The 17,623-nt window shown below is 30.2% G+C and overlaps 2 protein-coding genes across 10 annotated transcripts in view; both read left to right on the forward strand.

Moving 5' to 3' along the window:
* Positions 1 to 4,885, forward strand: part of LOC106791278 (probable beta-hexosaminidase fdl) — a 16,149-nt gene extending 11,264 nt beyond the window's left edge. For 8 of the 9 annotated variants that reach the window (XM_014756804.1, XM_014756802.1, XM_014756799.1 and 5 more), the window contains 5 exons: positions 293 to 424; positions 1,445 to 1,707; positions 2,066 to 2,677; positions 2,766 to 3,495; positions 3,943 to 4,885. In XM_014756804.1, coding sequence (XP_014612290.1) covers positions 293 to 424; positions 1,445 to 1,707; positions 2,066 to 2,677; positions 2,766 to 3,495; positions 3,943 to 4,090 — 1,885 coding nt within the window. In that variant the 3' untranslated portion in view covers positions 4,091 to 4,885. The remainder of the gene's footprint in view (positions 1 to 292; positions 425 to 1,444; positions 1,708 to 2,065; positions 2,678 to 2,765; positions 3,496 to 3,942) is intronic. The other variant, XM_014756801.1, reaches the window with a different exon arrangement.
* Positions 4,886 to 8,056: 3,171 nt separating this feature from the next.
* On the forward strand, positions 8,057 to 16,409 carry LOC106791268 (secretin receptor). Its single transcript, XM_014756787.1, has 12 exons — positions 8,057 to 9,017; positions 9,232 to 9,638; positions 9,745 to 9,839; positions 9,937 to 10,102; positions 10,229 to 10,385; positions 10,467 to 10,597; positions 10,717 to 10,808; positions 10,918 to 11,056; positions 11,136 to 11,353; positions 15,674 to 15,755; positions 15,889 to 16,112; positions 16,256 to 16,409. Exons 1-12 carry the CDS (start codon positions 8,948 to 8,950, stop codon positions 16,407 to 16,409), a joined length of 1,935 nt encoding a protein of 644 aa, XP_014612273.1. The 5' UTR covers positions 8,057 to 8,947.
* Positions 16,410 to 17,623: the final 1,214 nt, after the last annotated feature.

Here is a 17,623-nt window from a genome sequence, read left to right on the forward strand (position 1 = left end):
TTTATTATTAAATTATATTTAATTTTATATATCTTTCTTCTTTACTTTCTCTTTTTTCTTTCATTCTTTTTTGATACTCCTAATCTTAATTTCTTCTTTTTTCTTTTTCATTTTTCATATTTAATTTAATTTTTAAAATACCTGGTGCACATACTCGAACAAATCTTAATCATTCGTACGTAATATCACTAGACCACATTCTACATTTAAATATTAAAATGAAGAAAGGAATATTTTTTTTTACGATTATTTATTTTTGTTGTTGTTGCACTCGTATCTTAATATTACGCAGATTGGAAGAGTTCGAACAGGGATTGGTAACCTTCTTGGTCGATAATGAGAGCATCAAAAATCCTGAGGATCGTCTATACGAGTACCTTGATGTCTCAAGGAAAAAGAATTCTACCGGACGTGATGAACGGACGTACGATAAGAAAAAAAAAAGATCTTTCCAAAAATTAAAAAAAGAAATAGAAAAAAAAGTAAAAAACACCCGAATTTCGTGTGCGCTTATTCTATTTATGCGATTTATCATGTTTTAAGTTGACTATCTGTCGATATTATAATTCTCATTGGATTAATCATTTTCATAATTTCAATAATTAAAACCCTTTCAATTTTATTGACGCATATTATGCGTTTGTCAATAATATTTAAATGTTGGTTTTAAACAAATTGCTGATTATTTTGTATATTGTCAAATGAAAATGATATATGTAAACGAAATAACTTTGATTATTATATATTATTTATTATTGGTTCAATTTTTATGAATAAAAGTTCAAAGTATATATATTTGCGCCACACTTGAATACGTTAGGATTAAAATTATGCCAATAACAACGGCAGAATCAACTTAAGACAAATTAATATGCCATTTGTATTTGCTAGTCAGTTTTTGTTTTGTAATTTATTTCAAGAACAAAAACTAAAGCTTGCGAAAGTCTTTCACTATGTCCATCGTTTTTTGTGTCCCCTATTTATCCCGAAATATTTTAACAGATATTTTTTTTTCGTTTGTTTAAAAATTGGCAATCACTTTTTCGCTTTTTCGTTTCCATATTTATGTAACGGACTAAGTTAAAAGAAAAAACAATACAACTGAACAATAATTCAATTTATTTGACCATTAATTATCTCAGATAAGTCAATCGTAGAATATCAATTTGTGGTATTTTTTTTTTTTTTGTAACTTTGTCCATTGTAATATTAAACGTTACAATCACGAAGCCTATATACAAGGAGGACGATCTTACAAGGAGACCTTACGGATTTTAACGAGCTTTGGTATATTAGTAGTATACCGTAAGGTCTCCTTGTAAAATGAAGTATAAATTACGTGATATCTGACTTTTTGTTTGTTAAAATAGACTTACACTATTTTCAAAATAAACGCTCCATATTATTATTATTATCATTGGTAACACGAGATTGCATTTCGCAGGGTTTTTCAAAGCCCTTGGTCGTGGGTGTGCGTAGCTGGTCGTTGCGAGAGAAGGGCCGTAAGATCGTCAAAAATATCTTTGGCAACTTGTACAGCCCTTTGTGGTGGTAACACTCGTCTTCTCTGGCCAAGACCTACGGGGAATGTTGTTTTAGGGGACGAAAGCGTGACAATGCATTTGCAACAAATCGAATTCGTCACATTAAATACTAGCGATCGTGACGTTAAAACATTATTGGAGTACGCCAAAGACGTTTTCTTAGGTAAATTATTTCATTAATTTAATATTTTACGGGGAACACTTGGGAAAATCCGAAAAAAAGAGGCGTTTTTGGGCAATTTAGGAAACAGAGAAGAATTGTTACGGACTTTTCCTAAGCAATGTTGAGAAGAATATATTATCAGGCCCCCCCCCCCGCCGTCCACAGTCAACATACACACTCGGTTAGAAATGTGAGAAATATGAATACATTTCCTCCATTGCCTAAAAACGGCTGCCATTGTGAACAATGTTTACGCAATGTTTATAATTCCGGATTTCCCAAATGGTCCTTAACAAACATAATGGAAGTAACGAACACAAACGATTATATATATATATAAATGTTATTTTATTTGTAGGAAACGTAAGAAGTTTAATACGAGTGTCAAATGCCAAAGGTAGATCAGGAATCGATAATTTTCTGATATATTTGAGTGCCGGCAATTCGCGGGGGACCAAATTGACAATGGACACGGACGAATCGTACAACCTGGAATTATTTTTAAAGGGTAAAATTTTGGAGGCCCATATAACGGGAAAAAGTTATTATGGTGTGCGTCACGGATTGGAAACACTCGGACAAATGATTTGGTGGGACGAGACGGGCGAAAGGCAAGGTTCGCTGCGTGTATTATCGCGTGCGTTCATCGAGGACAAGCCAGTATTTTCATATCGTGGTCTACTCGTCGACACAGGGAGACAATTCTTCGGGATCGAGCAATTAAAAAGATTGATCGACGGTATGGCTGCCTCGAAACTGAACACCTTTCATTGGCACCTAACGGATTCTCAGAGCTTCCCGTTTGACTCGGTACAGTTTCCGGAAATGGCCAGGTGGGGTGCTTACAGTGGGGATCAAGTTTACACGCCTGATGACGTTAAAGATCTAGCTGATTACGCAAGAATAAGAGGAGTTAGGGTACTCGTTGAGATAGACTCTCCTGCTCATGCCGGTGCCGGTTGGCAATGGGGTGAGTATTTATCATCCAATGATCATGATTCATTTTTCTTTTTGATTCGTTAAATATTCAATTGTAAAACAGAAATCGTTTGTTTTAGGAGCCGAACACGGTTACGGCGAGCTAGCACTTTGCGTTGACCAACAACCTTGGACGTCATACTGCGGTGAACCAAACTGCGGTCAGTTAAATCCGATAAACGAGCACTCCTATAGAATACTCGAAGGTCTCTACAGAGAATTGTTGGACTTGACCGAAGTTAGGGATATCATTCACCTTGGAGGAGATGAGGTTAATCTAGATTGCTGGGCACAGTATGGTAATATAACTGCAGCAATGCAGGCACAAAATATGACCGATCATCATGCCATGTGGGCGGAATTCGAAACGAAAATGTTGCAACGTTTGGTTAAGGCAAATCACGACGAGATACCGAAGGCCGTCATTTTGTGGAGCTCGCCGCTTACCAAACGTCCATACATTACCACTTATTTCGATCCCAAGATACACGTCATTCAATCTTGGGGTGGCAGCAATTGGCTCGAGACGTCTGATCTTTTGGAAGATGGTTTTAGGGTTATATTGTCCCATGTAGATGCTTGGTACTTGGATTGTGGATTTGGTAGATGGAGGGAAACCGGTGAAGCTGCCTGTGGCGAGTATCGTACATGGCAAACGGTTTACAATCACAGACCTTGGAAGGAATACCATCAGCAACAGATTAGTTTAATTCTTGGCGGGGAAGCTGCAATTTGGAGCGAACAAATGGGTCAGGCTTCTTTAGGACCACGAGTATGGCCAAGGGCGTCGGCTCTCGCTGAAAGATTATGGTAATTTTGTTTTACTATGTTTAATTCCATGTTTAATTCTATTTAATTATAATTAAGAATTATACAATTAAGAATTGCACTTATAATTTGAGACGAAACAATATACGCAAGAACTTTCGGTTAATCCTAATAATATTTCCAACGCGTTGTACAAATGAAGTTGTAGATAATTTAGAAGAAATTGACGTTTCATTTTGACAGTATTTGTACCGAACATAATATTATTACTATTATTGATTTTTTTTTCTTTTTCCTTTTTTTCTTTCTGTTATAATATGGATGGGTTCTATCAAGTATAGCACGTACATACATGCGTGTACAGTACGACAAGTTTCAAGGATAATATTACTTTTTTCATTGCTACGATTTAATCGTTATTTTTATAATTAAATTTAGTTTACTTTATTATTATTATTATTATTATTATTGTTAATATCGTTATTTTAGGAGCGATTTACCGAGCAGCGGTTTTTCAACCGACGAAAGCGTGTACACGAGGTTAGCTGCACACGTTGAAGTGTTAACAAGTCGAGGAATCAAAACTGAAGCCATGTGGCCACAATGGTGTTCTCAGAATCCTGGTAAATGCCTCTGACCGATCGTCAGATGATTGATAACGAGCGTTATTCTATTTTATGGATCGTGGAGATCGATTGCTACGATAGAACGCTAGAAACAAACCAAAACGGAAAGCCATAATCTCTTGACGGAACGCTTTAAGCATCGAGAGACAAGAAAAAAGGGAAATAAATTCGGATGATGATGATTAAGTCTCGAGTGTGTAGAATTATCGCTAGAATTTTGTTATTAAAAAAAAAAAAAAAAAACTGAGACATCGATTAGAAAAGTTTTCATCGATGTGATGATACTCTCGTGACTGCCATGAATCCTCGTGTTTGCGTTTACGATACTTGCTATACATAAGAATAAGTTATAAGAAGAAGAAGAAGAAGGAGAAGATGGTGGTGATGATATGCGATAGAAAAATGGCCTCCTAGAAGATAAGATAAGAAAGGAATAATCGAGAACAGAGACGTTTCTTGATTGTTCTCTAAAAACAAACACTATGAAGAATTCTTCTTCCGGTCGCGCGCGCACTCTTAACGGACCGGTACCTATATGAATTACCTATCGAACGTCAGGTTAGTCGTTTCAATTCTACGATTTTTTTATATACAAAAAATTCTTGGTTGAATATTCGAAAGATTTTGAAGAAAAGAATAAAAAAAAAAACAAGACGACAAATATATGAAAAAACCTCTATAGATAAAACCTTTTGATCGATTTTTTAAATTACTTATCGGAGATACTTTATATGAGTTAGAACCGAATGATAGTGATTCGTATTTGTTAATTATTTCGTTGTTTTCACGATATACCGAGCACAGCAGAAAAAAAGAAACAAGAATGACAGTAATAGTAAATAGTTAATAATAATATAGCAGTAGCCAATAATATAGTGATTAATAGTTTATTGAAATTAATTAACGGATCGTTATAATAATAGTAAACGAATAGAAAGTACGTCTCGTTTAATTAAGGAAAGAACTTACAAAAATGTTGGTGGATGATAACCTTTATGAAAATGAACGTGAGATGATGATGATAAGCTTTGTATGTGTACATAGTGTCGCTGTATGTAAGTGTAAAACGTGGTGTGCGATGTTATTGCATTAAGGTTTTTTTAGATATTAAATCAAGTTGAGTTGAGTGAAGAGAACAAAAAAAAAACAAGAATAGGAACGAGACGTTTTTATTTTCTTTTATTTATTTCTTTTTTTATTTTTCTTTTTTTTTTCTTTTTTAAATAAATACACATCGGGTGTCTCCGTTTGATAAAAAAAATTTTCTTTCTCTTCTGTTCGAAGTGCCTTTTAAAAAAAGTTCAATCGTGCGTTACGGTTGTCACGTGTGTGTACGTTCCTAAATTCTGTTATTATGAATGAAAGATCTATGGTAAAAAAAAACAAAAGAAAATGGAATAATGCGCACGTAATTTACGAACGATTAGTGCACACCGAACATTTATCTATCATAACATTACTGTTCCGAGATCATTGCTATAGCAATCGTTTCGTTTTTAAATCTTGATTCTTCCTTGTTTAGATTTTAAAAAAGGGATAGATGAGAAAAAGAAGTAGAAAAAAAGAAGATAGACATTTCGATCAAATTGTCCAATTTACTTTTTAATCACATTTAGGAAAAGAAAGACTTTTTAATTTGTTTCGTATTTATTTTATTCGCTTGATCGTTGGTTCAAATAAATCATTGGGATATATGATATGTGTATATAATATATTATACTATATATATATATATATATATATATATAACGAATTATATATACGAAGGATTTAATGAAATAAAACGATCATAGTTAAGTTAATAAATAAAACGGCCAGTTGAATGAAATCTTTGGGAAAAGTTGGTATCTTTCGTCCATTGACTTAAATTTTTACGAAGTGCTCGCGTTGGTAGCTTTGTTAGCCAAATCTTCATGAAAATATCTATATATAAAAATAGAAACAATACATACTGTATTTTCCAAGAAATTGTTTCGAAAAATTGTTTCGAAAAATTGTTTCGAGATTACTAACGGGGCGGGGTGGGGGGGTTAGGGGAGGGAAGAAAAATTGCTTCTATCATCTATTAGCAAAAAAAAAAACAAATTGATAATAACTAATCGCTAATGTTTAGCGCGAAACAAAATATCTATATATATATATATATAAATATTGTGTTTAAATATCTTTTACTAACGTTTTAGGATAAACATTATTGGAGAAAGAAAAAATATTCGATGCAGATTTACTTATAAGAATGAATAGCGAACATTATGTTTAAAAAAATAAAAGAATAAAAAAAAAGAAAAGTAAAAAGAAAAATTTAAAAAAAAAGAACAATAACGATTGATAAAGGAACGTTGGAACTTTTAGATCATTATTTTATCGTTTATAGCAAAAGCTTTGCAGAGGACTTTATTAGATACGCTCTATTTGTATTTGTGTCGTCGGAATCGGTGACGAGAAATCGAAAATGACTTTTTATCTTTCTCTCTCTTTCAAAAAGAAAAGAAAAAAAAAAAAGAAAATAATTGTGATGTAAATATTCCGATTAAAATTAATTGGATTAACATAGAAACGTGATTGATTATTTTAATTAGTGTCTTTCTTATCGTTCATTTGATTAGAGATGAATCAAATTATGTCACATTGTATTTATTGGTAATAAGATATTTTTTTTTTCTTATAAATATATTTAAAATGTTAAATTTTACACATGAGTTCAAAGTGAGAGAAAAAGAGAGAGAAAGAAAATAAACGTAAATGACGATTCTTGACTTTGCGTTCGGTGTTTCCCGAATGAAATAATAATGAAATAATAATGTAATAAAAGGGAAAAAAATGTGGATAGTATTAATAGTTTTTTTTCCCTTTTTTTTTTATTTTTATTTTTTTTTTTTTTTTAATTAGAAATTGTAAAGTATTCGCAAAATGTTTATTAAACAGGAGAAAGGATTCGTGGTATATATTCTTATACCAGCACTTCTTCTTTCTCCCAATAATTATATAATGCGATAATCGATCGGTGGAAATGTGTAATAACGTGTGAAAGTATTATGTATATGTTGAACGAACATTGGTGTTATACAGAAAAAAAAAAAAAAAATATACGATCAGAGAAGAGAGAGTGTCGTATGTAAGCAATAAAAAAAAAAAAAAAAGAAAAAAAAGAGGATAGAAGTGAGCAAAGCAAAATAATAGAAAGAAAAAACAAAGAAAATACTATGAAAGAACTGTACTTACTGTTACTTACTGACATTGATAATCGTAAGGGAAATAATAATTAAAAAAAAACAAAAGACGGGTTTTTTGACTTTAGCCAATGCAATAAAATCCGCGATAATGTGTTTAATCAGTTCGAACGAATGAAATTTTGTTGAAGTTATACTTCTTTTGGCGCGTTTTCGAAAGTGAAGTTAGATGCGACCGAAAAATCGACACCACGAAGTTGTCGATATTTACGATGCGCGCGCAAATTCAAATTATTTTTCAGGTTATTAAGGTATATAACTTACGCTAAAGAAGTATAACTTTTTTTCTTTTTTTCCTTATTACTACTCCACCTCGTTAATGGAAATGAAATAATAAAAGTCGGGAGAAGGATGGAGAGCCTTAGATGGACAAAACTAGCCAGACAAATAGTAATAGTTAATATATATATTATATATATTATAAAAGAAAATGAAATAATGCGTAATTATTAATGGGACATAATTCCTGCGTTTATACGATTAATATTATTATTATTATTATTATTATTATTATTATTATTGGTTTTCAATGGCAAAAAATGTTCATACAAGAAAAAAACAATCGTTCTAAGAAATGATATACTCTGTTACAAAATGCGAATAACAAATGTTTAACATAAACTGAATTTTAATACGAGCCTGTTTTGTGTGCAGATTTTCTCTTTTATTCCCGTCTATTATAATATTTAACCTTATTCATATATTATTTATCTGTTTATTTTATAATTAATTATGACGATTCTTGGAAATTGGAGTTATAGTTGTTTCATATATAATTTATAATTTAAATTATATTGCTTTTACAGGGTCGATAAATCAGGGAAAGGTAATTTCTACCTTATCAGAAACTGTCGGGAATTTTAAAAACCGGTTCTTTAGGGGTTGTTAGTAAAGTAGAAATTTTCTACGAAATTTTCTTTCGATAAAATAACAAATAAAATTAAAAATTAGGACTCCATTTAACTGAAATAAGTAAAGTCATATTCAGAGGATAACCGTAAGACTGGTTTATTCATTTGACGCATAAAATCAGCGTCACGTGCCACCATGGGGATTCACCCTTTTAGATATTTTTTAGATATTGCGATCTAATAAAATAAATGTTAACAAAAAAGTCACCAGATTTGATAGATCGTACGAAAATTGATTTATTTAAGTAATTTTATTAAATGGACAAGTGTACATATTAACCATATATAGAAAAATTTCATTTTTTTCGATTGATATAATATTATGTTTGCGATGCAAAGTAATCATCGTGATAAACGATGTGCAAGGAAATTGAATTAAAGTGATTTTTAAAAGTGGACACTTGGGCTATGGTAAACATAAACACAGGTAGAGACTAAATATTATTTTATTGATGCGCGCGTGCATATTCACGTAAAGAATATGAAAATTGTTCGGGAAGCTTTCAAACACTCGATATCCGTGCAGGGAGATAGTTCGATCCCTATTTTTAATCCTTACTAATAACAAAATTAAAATATTATTAAAAGTTCATCGAGGAGAAAAATATAAACAAATGGATATCCCAAAGATTCATCGAATAAACGTGTACGTACAAAATATTATTTTGAAACATTTGAAAATACTATAATTTATGTTCAATTATTTCCTATATAATATTATCGTAGAATGGCGAAAGAAACGTTGGAAAGATTTTTGACCGAACAAAGGGACATTTGCGAGAGATTCTTTCAAAATGGTGATTGTATCAAATAATTATATTGTATCTCAGTTTTTTTTTAATATTTTACTCGCGTGTAATTTAATATACACGAAATTTGTGTATAACTAAAAATTATAATTATATAAGAAATTACGAGATGATTAACAAAAACGGATATAATTACATTAAATACACATATCAAATCTGATAATTAATAATGATACAAAATGATATTATTTATTACACGCAGGTAGTCAAAGCGATGAAGAAATCGGGATGAAAATTGGTTCGGAAATTTCTCAATGTCCTTCGACCTTCGATGAATTATTATGCTGGCCTCGTACAGTTGCTTCTAAAAAAACTATACTACCTTGTCCACCGAGATTGATTTTAGGAACAACTTACGATTTATTTTCCTCATTTACACAACCCATCAAAGAATCTATTACGGAAAAGTTTAATAACGAATCGAATATTTTGAAAAAATGGAACAGTAGTTCTTCGTTGGCAAATAAATTTTGTTTGGCCGATGGTCAAGGATATAAAAATGATCAAAATATTGCTTGGAGTAATTATACTTTGTGCATAAGCACGAATAATTTAGGTACATCGTATCTTTGGAAATATGAAAAATTGGAGAATAGTTCTTTACTGGGTGTAAGAATCTTCTTCTTTTTATTATATGAAAAATCGATTACAAATTTAATTATAATTATATTTTTGCACGTGTGTATTTTTTGTTGTTGTTTATTTTTTTAAATAGAAATGGTTACCGATAATTAAAACCGTATCACAAATCGGATATGCATCGTCTTTCGCAACATTGTTAGTTGCTATGACAATTTTTACTATACTAAGGTACGTGAAAGATTTTTCTTTTCCAAAAAAAAAATTCATTCATTCGCAAAATAATATATTCATTTAAATTATGTGAATATTTTGGATTTAACAATAGAAGGCTTAGAAATCCGAGAAACAGATTACACATGCATTTATTCACATCGTTCATCATGAGAGCGTTTATGGCACTTTTTAAGGAATGGGTATTTGTCGATGGTATAGGATTGGCATGGGATGTTATTTTGGTTGACGGTGATCGTATTTTTATCAAAGAACGAAACGTGGGTATGATAAAACCAATTTAGATTAAAATCAAATCAAATCAAATGTATTAGAAATTTTGTTTGTTTGTTATACATTCAAATATTCATTGAAATAATTTTAAATGATATTTTTTTTAAACCTAGATGTTGGCATGTAAAATTATAACAAGTATTTGGCAGTATTTTATAGTAGCCAATTATTCTTGGATACTGATGGAAGGACTTTATCTTCATAATTTAATATTTATGGCACTTTGTGTCGATAACACTGCGATTACTTCTTACATTCTTTTAGGATGGGGTAAAAATTAACACACTTGCATTATTTATTTATTTTCTTATTATCGATAGAAACATTGATTGTGTATTTTGATTATTATAGGATTACCAGGTTTGGTAGTAATACCATGGATAATAATTCGTGCAACAGTCGAGGATACACTTTGTTGGACAACTCATCACAATCCTTCGTTCTTTCTTATCGTCAGAATACCAATAGTTATATCGATCTTAGTACGTTTATTAATTCATTACAGATATATTAACAAAGAAAAATTTCATTTCCTTTTTTTTTTTTTTATCGAGCTGTACAAGTATCATTGTTTTAAATATTTATTATTTTATTTTTCTAGTTCAATTTTGTACTATTCCTTAATATCGTTCGAGTACTTTTTGTTAAATTGAAAACGTCGGTTCATTTGCAACATAAAAAAATGCAGTATAGGTGAGTTATCAGTCATTTTTATTATATTACCAATGGAATATTAATTATTCTTGCTGACTTTTTATATCAATCTTATGTTTGTTAATATTCGTTAATTTGAATGAAACAGAAGATGGGCCAAATCTACGTTGATATTGGTGCCGTTATTTGGTGCTCATTATACATTATTTTTGGGACTTTCTTATCAAAAGGATAATCGTATCGAATTGGTTTGGTTATTTTGTGATCAACTTTTCGCATCATTTCAGGTATTTTATATTTGTCCTCTTAATGCGATTGAGATTTTGTGTTACTTTAATTTTTCTTTTCTTTTGTTTTACCTTTTAGGGTGCTTTCGTAGCTTTGCTTTATTGTTTGTTGAACGGTGAAGTGAGAGCAGAAATTAGACGTGCATGGAAAGTACGACGCTCGAAAAAGGATTCGTTGACGCCGATTAATCGTGATTTTTTTAAAATATCCGAAAATCGAACTGGATTAATATTACGTCGACATGATTGCAACGAATTGAATTTTTCCGACAGTAGGACTAAACATTTATCAACTGTGTGAGATTGCTAATATAAATATATAATTTATTCGTTCATTTTGCATCCTTAAATTATGATATTTACGAACAATTATTAATAATAATAATTCTCATTATACGTATATATATATATATATATATATATATAATAATATAACGATATATTAAATATATCATTTCAATTATATAAACGTAATATATCAAGATACACACGCAACTTTGTAAAATAATGATTATTATTAATAAATTAGTCGTTTATCGCGTTCACAAAATTAATAATAAATAGATTAATTGTATCAAAGGGAAGTTGGATAAGGTAAAAAAAATAAATTAGATTATCATTTTTTTCGATCTCGTTGAACATTTCGTCCCTTTATTGGGACTTTTTCAGCAACTACAAAATCAATAGATATTCAAGAATTTATACTTCAATCTTAAATATTCAGAGTCTTCTATGTGTTAATAATAAGACATACATTACTTAGTTTTAATAATTAAATACAATATGTATTTTTGTTTTAATAATAAAATACAATATGTACTCTTTTTTTGAGATTATATTGTAATTTTATGTTTTATAGTTGCCGAAAAAATCCAAATAAAGAGACGAAAACACGATGTTCTGATTTCTTTTGTTTATCTTGTCCAACTTTTCTGTTATATAATTAATCTAATTATTATGAAAAATTGTATACCCATATACGTGTCTATATTTAAAATGTGGATTTATTTAAAATCATTGAATTGAAGATTAAGAGAGCAACATAAAAGAAGAAGATTGCCTTGAAAAAAATGATTGGAATAGAGTGATATTGTGAAGTGTGATTTGTAGGTATATAAATGAATAAAATAGGATAAAAGGGAAAAAGGGGTTGTTTGTAGCCGCAAAGTAACGAGGTGTGAACTATCTCATGACACGAAAATAACATGAAAAGGCAGTGATGATTTCGGCACGTGTCATGTCAACGATTTTTCTTTTAGGAAAAGGGTGGACTCGTGTACGTGCACGTGTTTTTGTTAATATTTCGATGACGACTCGACACGTGCCTCGACCATCCTTAGTAATTTTCAATTTGTTTTATGAACAAAACCGCAACGATGCAATACGAATATGCAAATCGTTTGAAATATACAGTTTTTTTTGGTTTCTTTTAAGTATATACTGTGTTGTCAGAAAAATTTGAGATTAGTTTTAATAAAAACAATTCAATGTTTTCTTTTAATACATTTTATATTAACATTTGTTATTTACAAAATACAATTGCGATAAAATTAATGAGAAAAATATTAAAAGATAGATTGATTATTCAGATTATAATATTCTTTAATTTGTATTACATTTTTGTGTTCATTAATTCTATAACGATTATTAAAAACAACAAATTTACANTATATATATATATATATATATACTACCATGAATATCTTTAAAAATGATATTTATAACAAATTTGTGATAAAAATCATATTATTAATGAAAAAATAAAACAAACACCATGAAATAATAATTATTGGAAACAACATACTTCCGTTATAGCTGTCTCGCATATGTTGACTATTAGAAATATCTTGAAAGTATAAACAAAAATCCAATATAAATGTGCATACAAATCCAATATGAAATAGTTTAATTTGTTTAATATTATCAGATTGTATAAATTGTAAAACAACGTAATGGTAAATGATGTTGCTTCAATAACGGATATAAAAATTGGTAATCCATAAGCCTCGTTTATAATTTTACTTGATTTCATCAATTCCAAATGGATTTGTCTTCGATGGAAAAGAAAAAAAATGTATAAGTATAAGTATAAGTATGAAATTTGTAAATGGAGAAAAAGAATTAAAACATCATTTAGAAATAATTCAACTAACTTGATTCTCTTCAATTTAATAAGATTTTCATTTGCTTTATAAGTTCGATAAATAATAGATAAAGATGAATCATCTTCCCAATTATCTTTCATTCTAAATACTCTTTTATGTTGCGGTGAATTGACAGTTGTTGTTAACATTTTTTCAAGTAATCCATTCAATTCATTAAATTTCATCTTGATATATCTATATAGATATAATTGACATATATTATAATTTTCAAATAATTATTAATTATTATTCCTATTAATAAATATAACTTGCCTGACCCAAAATACAAATGTTAAATCTATAATATTCGTTACCAAAAAAGGATTATTATCAAAATAATAAAGCCGCAAGGTAGTAATTAAATCCAATTGTAAGTTGATTCTGGAGAACCAATAATAATCACCGACTAGTAAACCAATTATTATGAAAAAATAACATATGCAAGCGATGCATTGATAACGAATTAACGAAAAATAATTTCGTGATCCATTTAATTCGTTAATTCCTCGTGTACAACCTTCTAAATGTTTAATCAACAATTTAATATGCTGTAAAAAACCGAATATATAATTTATTTATCAAAAATTATTCTCGTAAATATATATATATATATATATATATAAATATTATATAAAGATAATAAAAAAACACGAAATGGATAATAACAAAGGGAGAATATGTTTGTACGCAACGAGTATGGATTTCTCCGAAGGATCAGGTGGCCAAAGTGGCACATCTGCGTCCATAGTAATAATACTGAGGTCTTCTCGTAAAACGACAGGCTTTTCTTAGAAAGTTCTTCGATAAAACGAAATTCTGTGTTGTATTCATGTAACAAAAGTATTGTAATACAAAACTATCGATATTTTCAAATCGTATCACAATATTATTACACGATTTAATGAAAAAGAAAGTTATAAAAAAGCAATCAATGTTAAAAGAAGATTGTTAGTGAAAAATTATTCGATAAAATACTTCAATCGATACTTGAAATGAAAAAGTAAAAAAGAAAAACCAAAGGGAATCAAACGAATGTAATGAAAAATTTGGAAAATTTAGAATAAAGAGATAAATTTACGGAGGTTTTGACAAAAAATAATTCTTCGATATTGCATGGTTACGTATGAAAATAATAATCGTTAAACTTTAAAAAGTATAATGGCGTACGGTAGGGTAGTGGGCGTTTACTTTTAATAAATCGTTGAGTTCTCATTGGCAACCATTGGATGCTGCGTTATCTCGACGAATAGGAAAGTGTTTCGTGGCTGAGTGGGAGGGGGAAGTAGGAAATCGTGGGCGTTGCTTGATAACGCAAAAAGGCGCCGGCGGAGTGGGGAGGGGGTAGGAGAGTTAGGGGTTGAAGAGATATAGACAGAGATAGAGATAGTATTCGATGTGAACATTTTCGACTACTACTCATCGTTGAGATTCTGGTCCAGCTAAATTTCTTCTAACTTCAAACAGTCTTTATCGTTCGTTCGTTCGTTCGTTCGTTTGTTCTAACGAAACTGTGTATCAGTGTAATTATTATTATTATTATTATTATTAAATATAACAAAGTGATTGTTTAACAAGATTGCAGTGAAAGTGACGTATCAAATTAATTGGAGATCAAATAAATTCGGTTACGTTAATATACGTATATACACACACACAGGTGATTATTTTCCAATTGTAGAATATTTGTTAAGTTGTATTCATTTGATTATATTATCATTAAATGAATTTTGTAATATAATTAGAAATTTTAGAAGTGCGTGATAGTTTGGAATAAAAGTTGATTTTGAAAATGGAAATGTTAACCGATTTAACATGAAATAGATAGACAAAGAAAAGGAATACTAAATCCGTATTGTATTTCGTTAATAATTGATGAAAGATGGGTATAGTTGAACATAGGAATTGGCTGTTTACTGGAAAAAATCGAGGGTTGTTTTTCATTGGTGAATAGTTAACGAAACCTATCTGGACCTATCTCTCGTTTTCAACCCTCGAAACGTTAAAGAAGAAAGACACGAGAAAAAAAAAAGAAGTAACGTAGGACGTTACCTGAATTATACAGTTTAGAAATTTTCTAATATTTAACGAATGCACCGATCGAATCACGTTAACTGGTAGTTTTCCCGAAACGAATCTGGCATCTGAAAGAAATTTAAGACACCCCGGAGATTTGTTTTTATCCCTCTCACGCTTTTGCCGTACATTTATTCACCCTCCGTTGTGGAATTTTGTCTACAAATATTTGACGAACTCGTTTAGCTCGAGGTCATTTCTTACACATTTTCACCTTATATTTTTTCCAATCCTTTTTATTTCCTTCTACGTTTAATCAAATTCATTAAATTAATCGTTTATGTATTTGTTCTAGCGCGTATTTAATGAAATATTAATAAATTCTATCATTTAATATTAATTCAATTATATTATATTAACATAATACAGAATTATGATAGATAATTTTATGAATGTTCAGATTTCGATCGATCGATGATGGAAAGAGGTGCGTTGTTACCGATCACGGATTGTTGCAAGCAAAATATTCAAGTACACCGAAGGTAAGAGGATCTAACAGGCATCTCTCTAATTCCATCCCCTTTTTTCCCTTTCGTAATTGATTATAAAAGAAAAAAAAGAAATAGGACAATAAAAAAGGAAGAGAAAACAGGAGTTTTGAATATAAAATACAAGTACGTGTCGAGTAACAATTTGTTGAAAAAACTTTCGATCGGAGACAGAGAAAATTCTATGGCGAATGGTGGCCATGGTGTCGTTGTCAATGGTGTGGGCGGTGGTGGTGGTGGTGGTGTTGGTGGTGGTGGTGGTGGTGGTCCAGGTTCGGGAACCCTTTCACGGGAAGAAAGGCGCCGGCGTCGAAGGGCCACGCAGAAATATCGAACGGCACACGCTACGAGGTATATAAAGAAATAAACCCTTCCCTTTTTACTTTTTTTTTTTTTTGGTATATTAGTAGTAAAAAATTATTTAAAAAAACTTGCCCAAAGAAGGATCGATTAAAAAAATATGAATTAAAATATGAATGAAATCGTAATCGCAGAGAAAGGGTCAGAGTCGAAGCATTCAATCTGGCATTCGCCGAATTACGGAAATTACTACCAACATTACCGCCGGACAAAAAACTCTCCAAAATAGAAATTCTACGACTTGCCATCTGTTACATCGCATATCTCAATCATGTTCTCGAAGCGTAAGGAATAATGATAATTATCTAAGATATTTTACATATAAATAACAATATATCTTTACGGTTAATTTAATTACAGTTAATATCATTTAAAGATTTGAAGAAAAGAATCAGGTCTTGAATAAAATTAAATTATAATATATATATATATATATATATAAATGATAGAGTTATGTGATAGTATTATTGTATCGAATGATCACAATCTATCGTTCATAGTTATTCAACTAGGAGAAGGATTAGTATTCGACCAGAATCGGACACTTTGTCGGGTTTTCTAAATCCCACGGGATCATGATGCTCTCTTCTCCCTTTTTAGCCACTCTCCTCTCTTCCTTCCTTTCTTTCTTTCTTTTTCTATCTCTTGTCGAGAGAAAGACTGTCCCTTTTAAACGCAGTACTATGAGATCTTTTTTCCCTACATCTGTTCTCTAACCTAAGTGAAAAGAAAATAGGATTATCGTCGAAGGCAACTTCACGCATCGTCGGAAATCCACTTCGTTTTCGATTTCCTAATACTTTCTATCAATTCTTTTTTTTCTTCCTCTTATGTCCTTCTACCCCACCTAGGATTGTTGTCCTAGACGAATTCGTTTAAAACGTGACGTAATCGATTCTCATTCATTTCGTATTTAATTTTCATTTATACAAATATATACAGGGCGTACCACATAACTTTAGTCAAGTACTAGTTTTTCAAGTACTTGAAGTGCAATTTATAACTCAAAAAGGTATTCTACGCGTAGACAAAAGAGTGCACTTTAATTTAATATAAAAATTATTAAAATCCGCTTGCTATAAATATAAAAAAGTATATTCTGTTACGGGAACAAATTTCAGTTTAATGTTAACTTGTAGAAAATGCAATGTATCGTCAATCAAGAATAGATTAACTTTTGTTTAAAGTATTTTTATCGCAAGTACTTAAAAAATCGTGACTACAGTTATGTGAGACACTGTAAATATATGTATATTATATTATATATACATGACTGCTAGAATGTTTCAAATGAATATATGAAATTTCGTATAAATTATGAATTAACATTTTGTTTGTTTGTTCGTTCGTTCGTTCATTTGTTATCTAATTTATAATTTTTCTATGCTAGAAATTAAACGATATATATAATAAATAAACTAATATAACAATTAATATCATAATTAATATAATAATATCTATAAATATACTCTTTTACGAAAGTGAATAATTTGTACAAATAA

This window comes from Polistes canadensis, unplaced genomic scaffold (genome assembly GCF_001313835.1).
Source record: "Polistes canadensis isolate GaletaPanama2010 unplaced genomic scaffold, ASM131383v1 scaffold_294, whole genome shotgun sequence".
In the NCBI taxonomy this organism is placed as follows: Eukaryota; Metazoa; Arthropoda; class Insecta; order Hymenoptera; family Vespidae; genus Polistes; species Polistes canadensis.

Excerpts from the sequence above, each read along its gene's own strand:
- LOC106791268 (XM_014756787.1), top strand. The coding sequence starts at position 8,948 with ATGGCGAAAGAAACGTTGGAAAGATTTTTGACCGAACAAAGGGACATT. Across the intron at positions 10,386-10,466 it reads TTACATTCTTTTAGGATGGG|GATTACCAGGTTTGGTAGTA; the intron begins GTAAAAATTAAC and ends TGATTATTATAG. Across the intron at positions 11,354-15,673 it reads ACTAAACATTTATCAACTGT|ATTTCGATCGATCGATGATG; the intron begins GTGAGATTGCTA and ends ATGAATGTTCAG.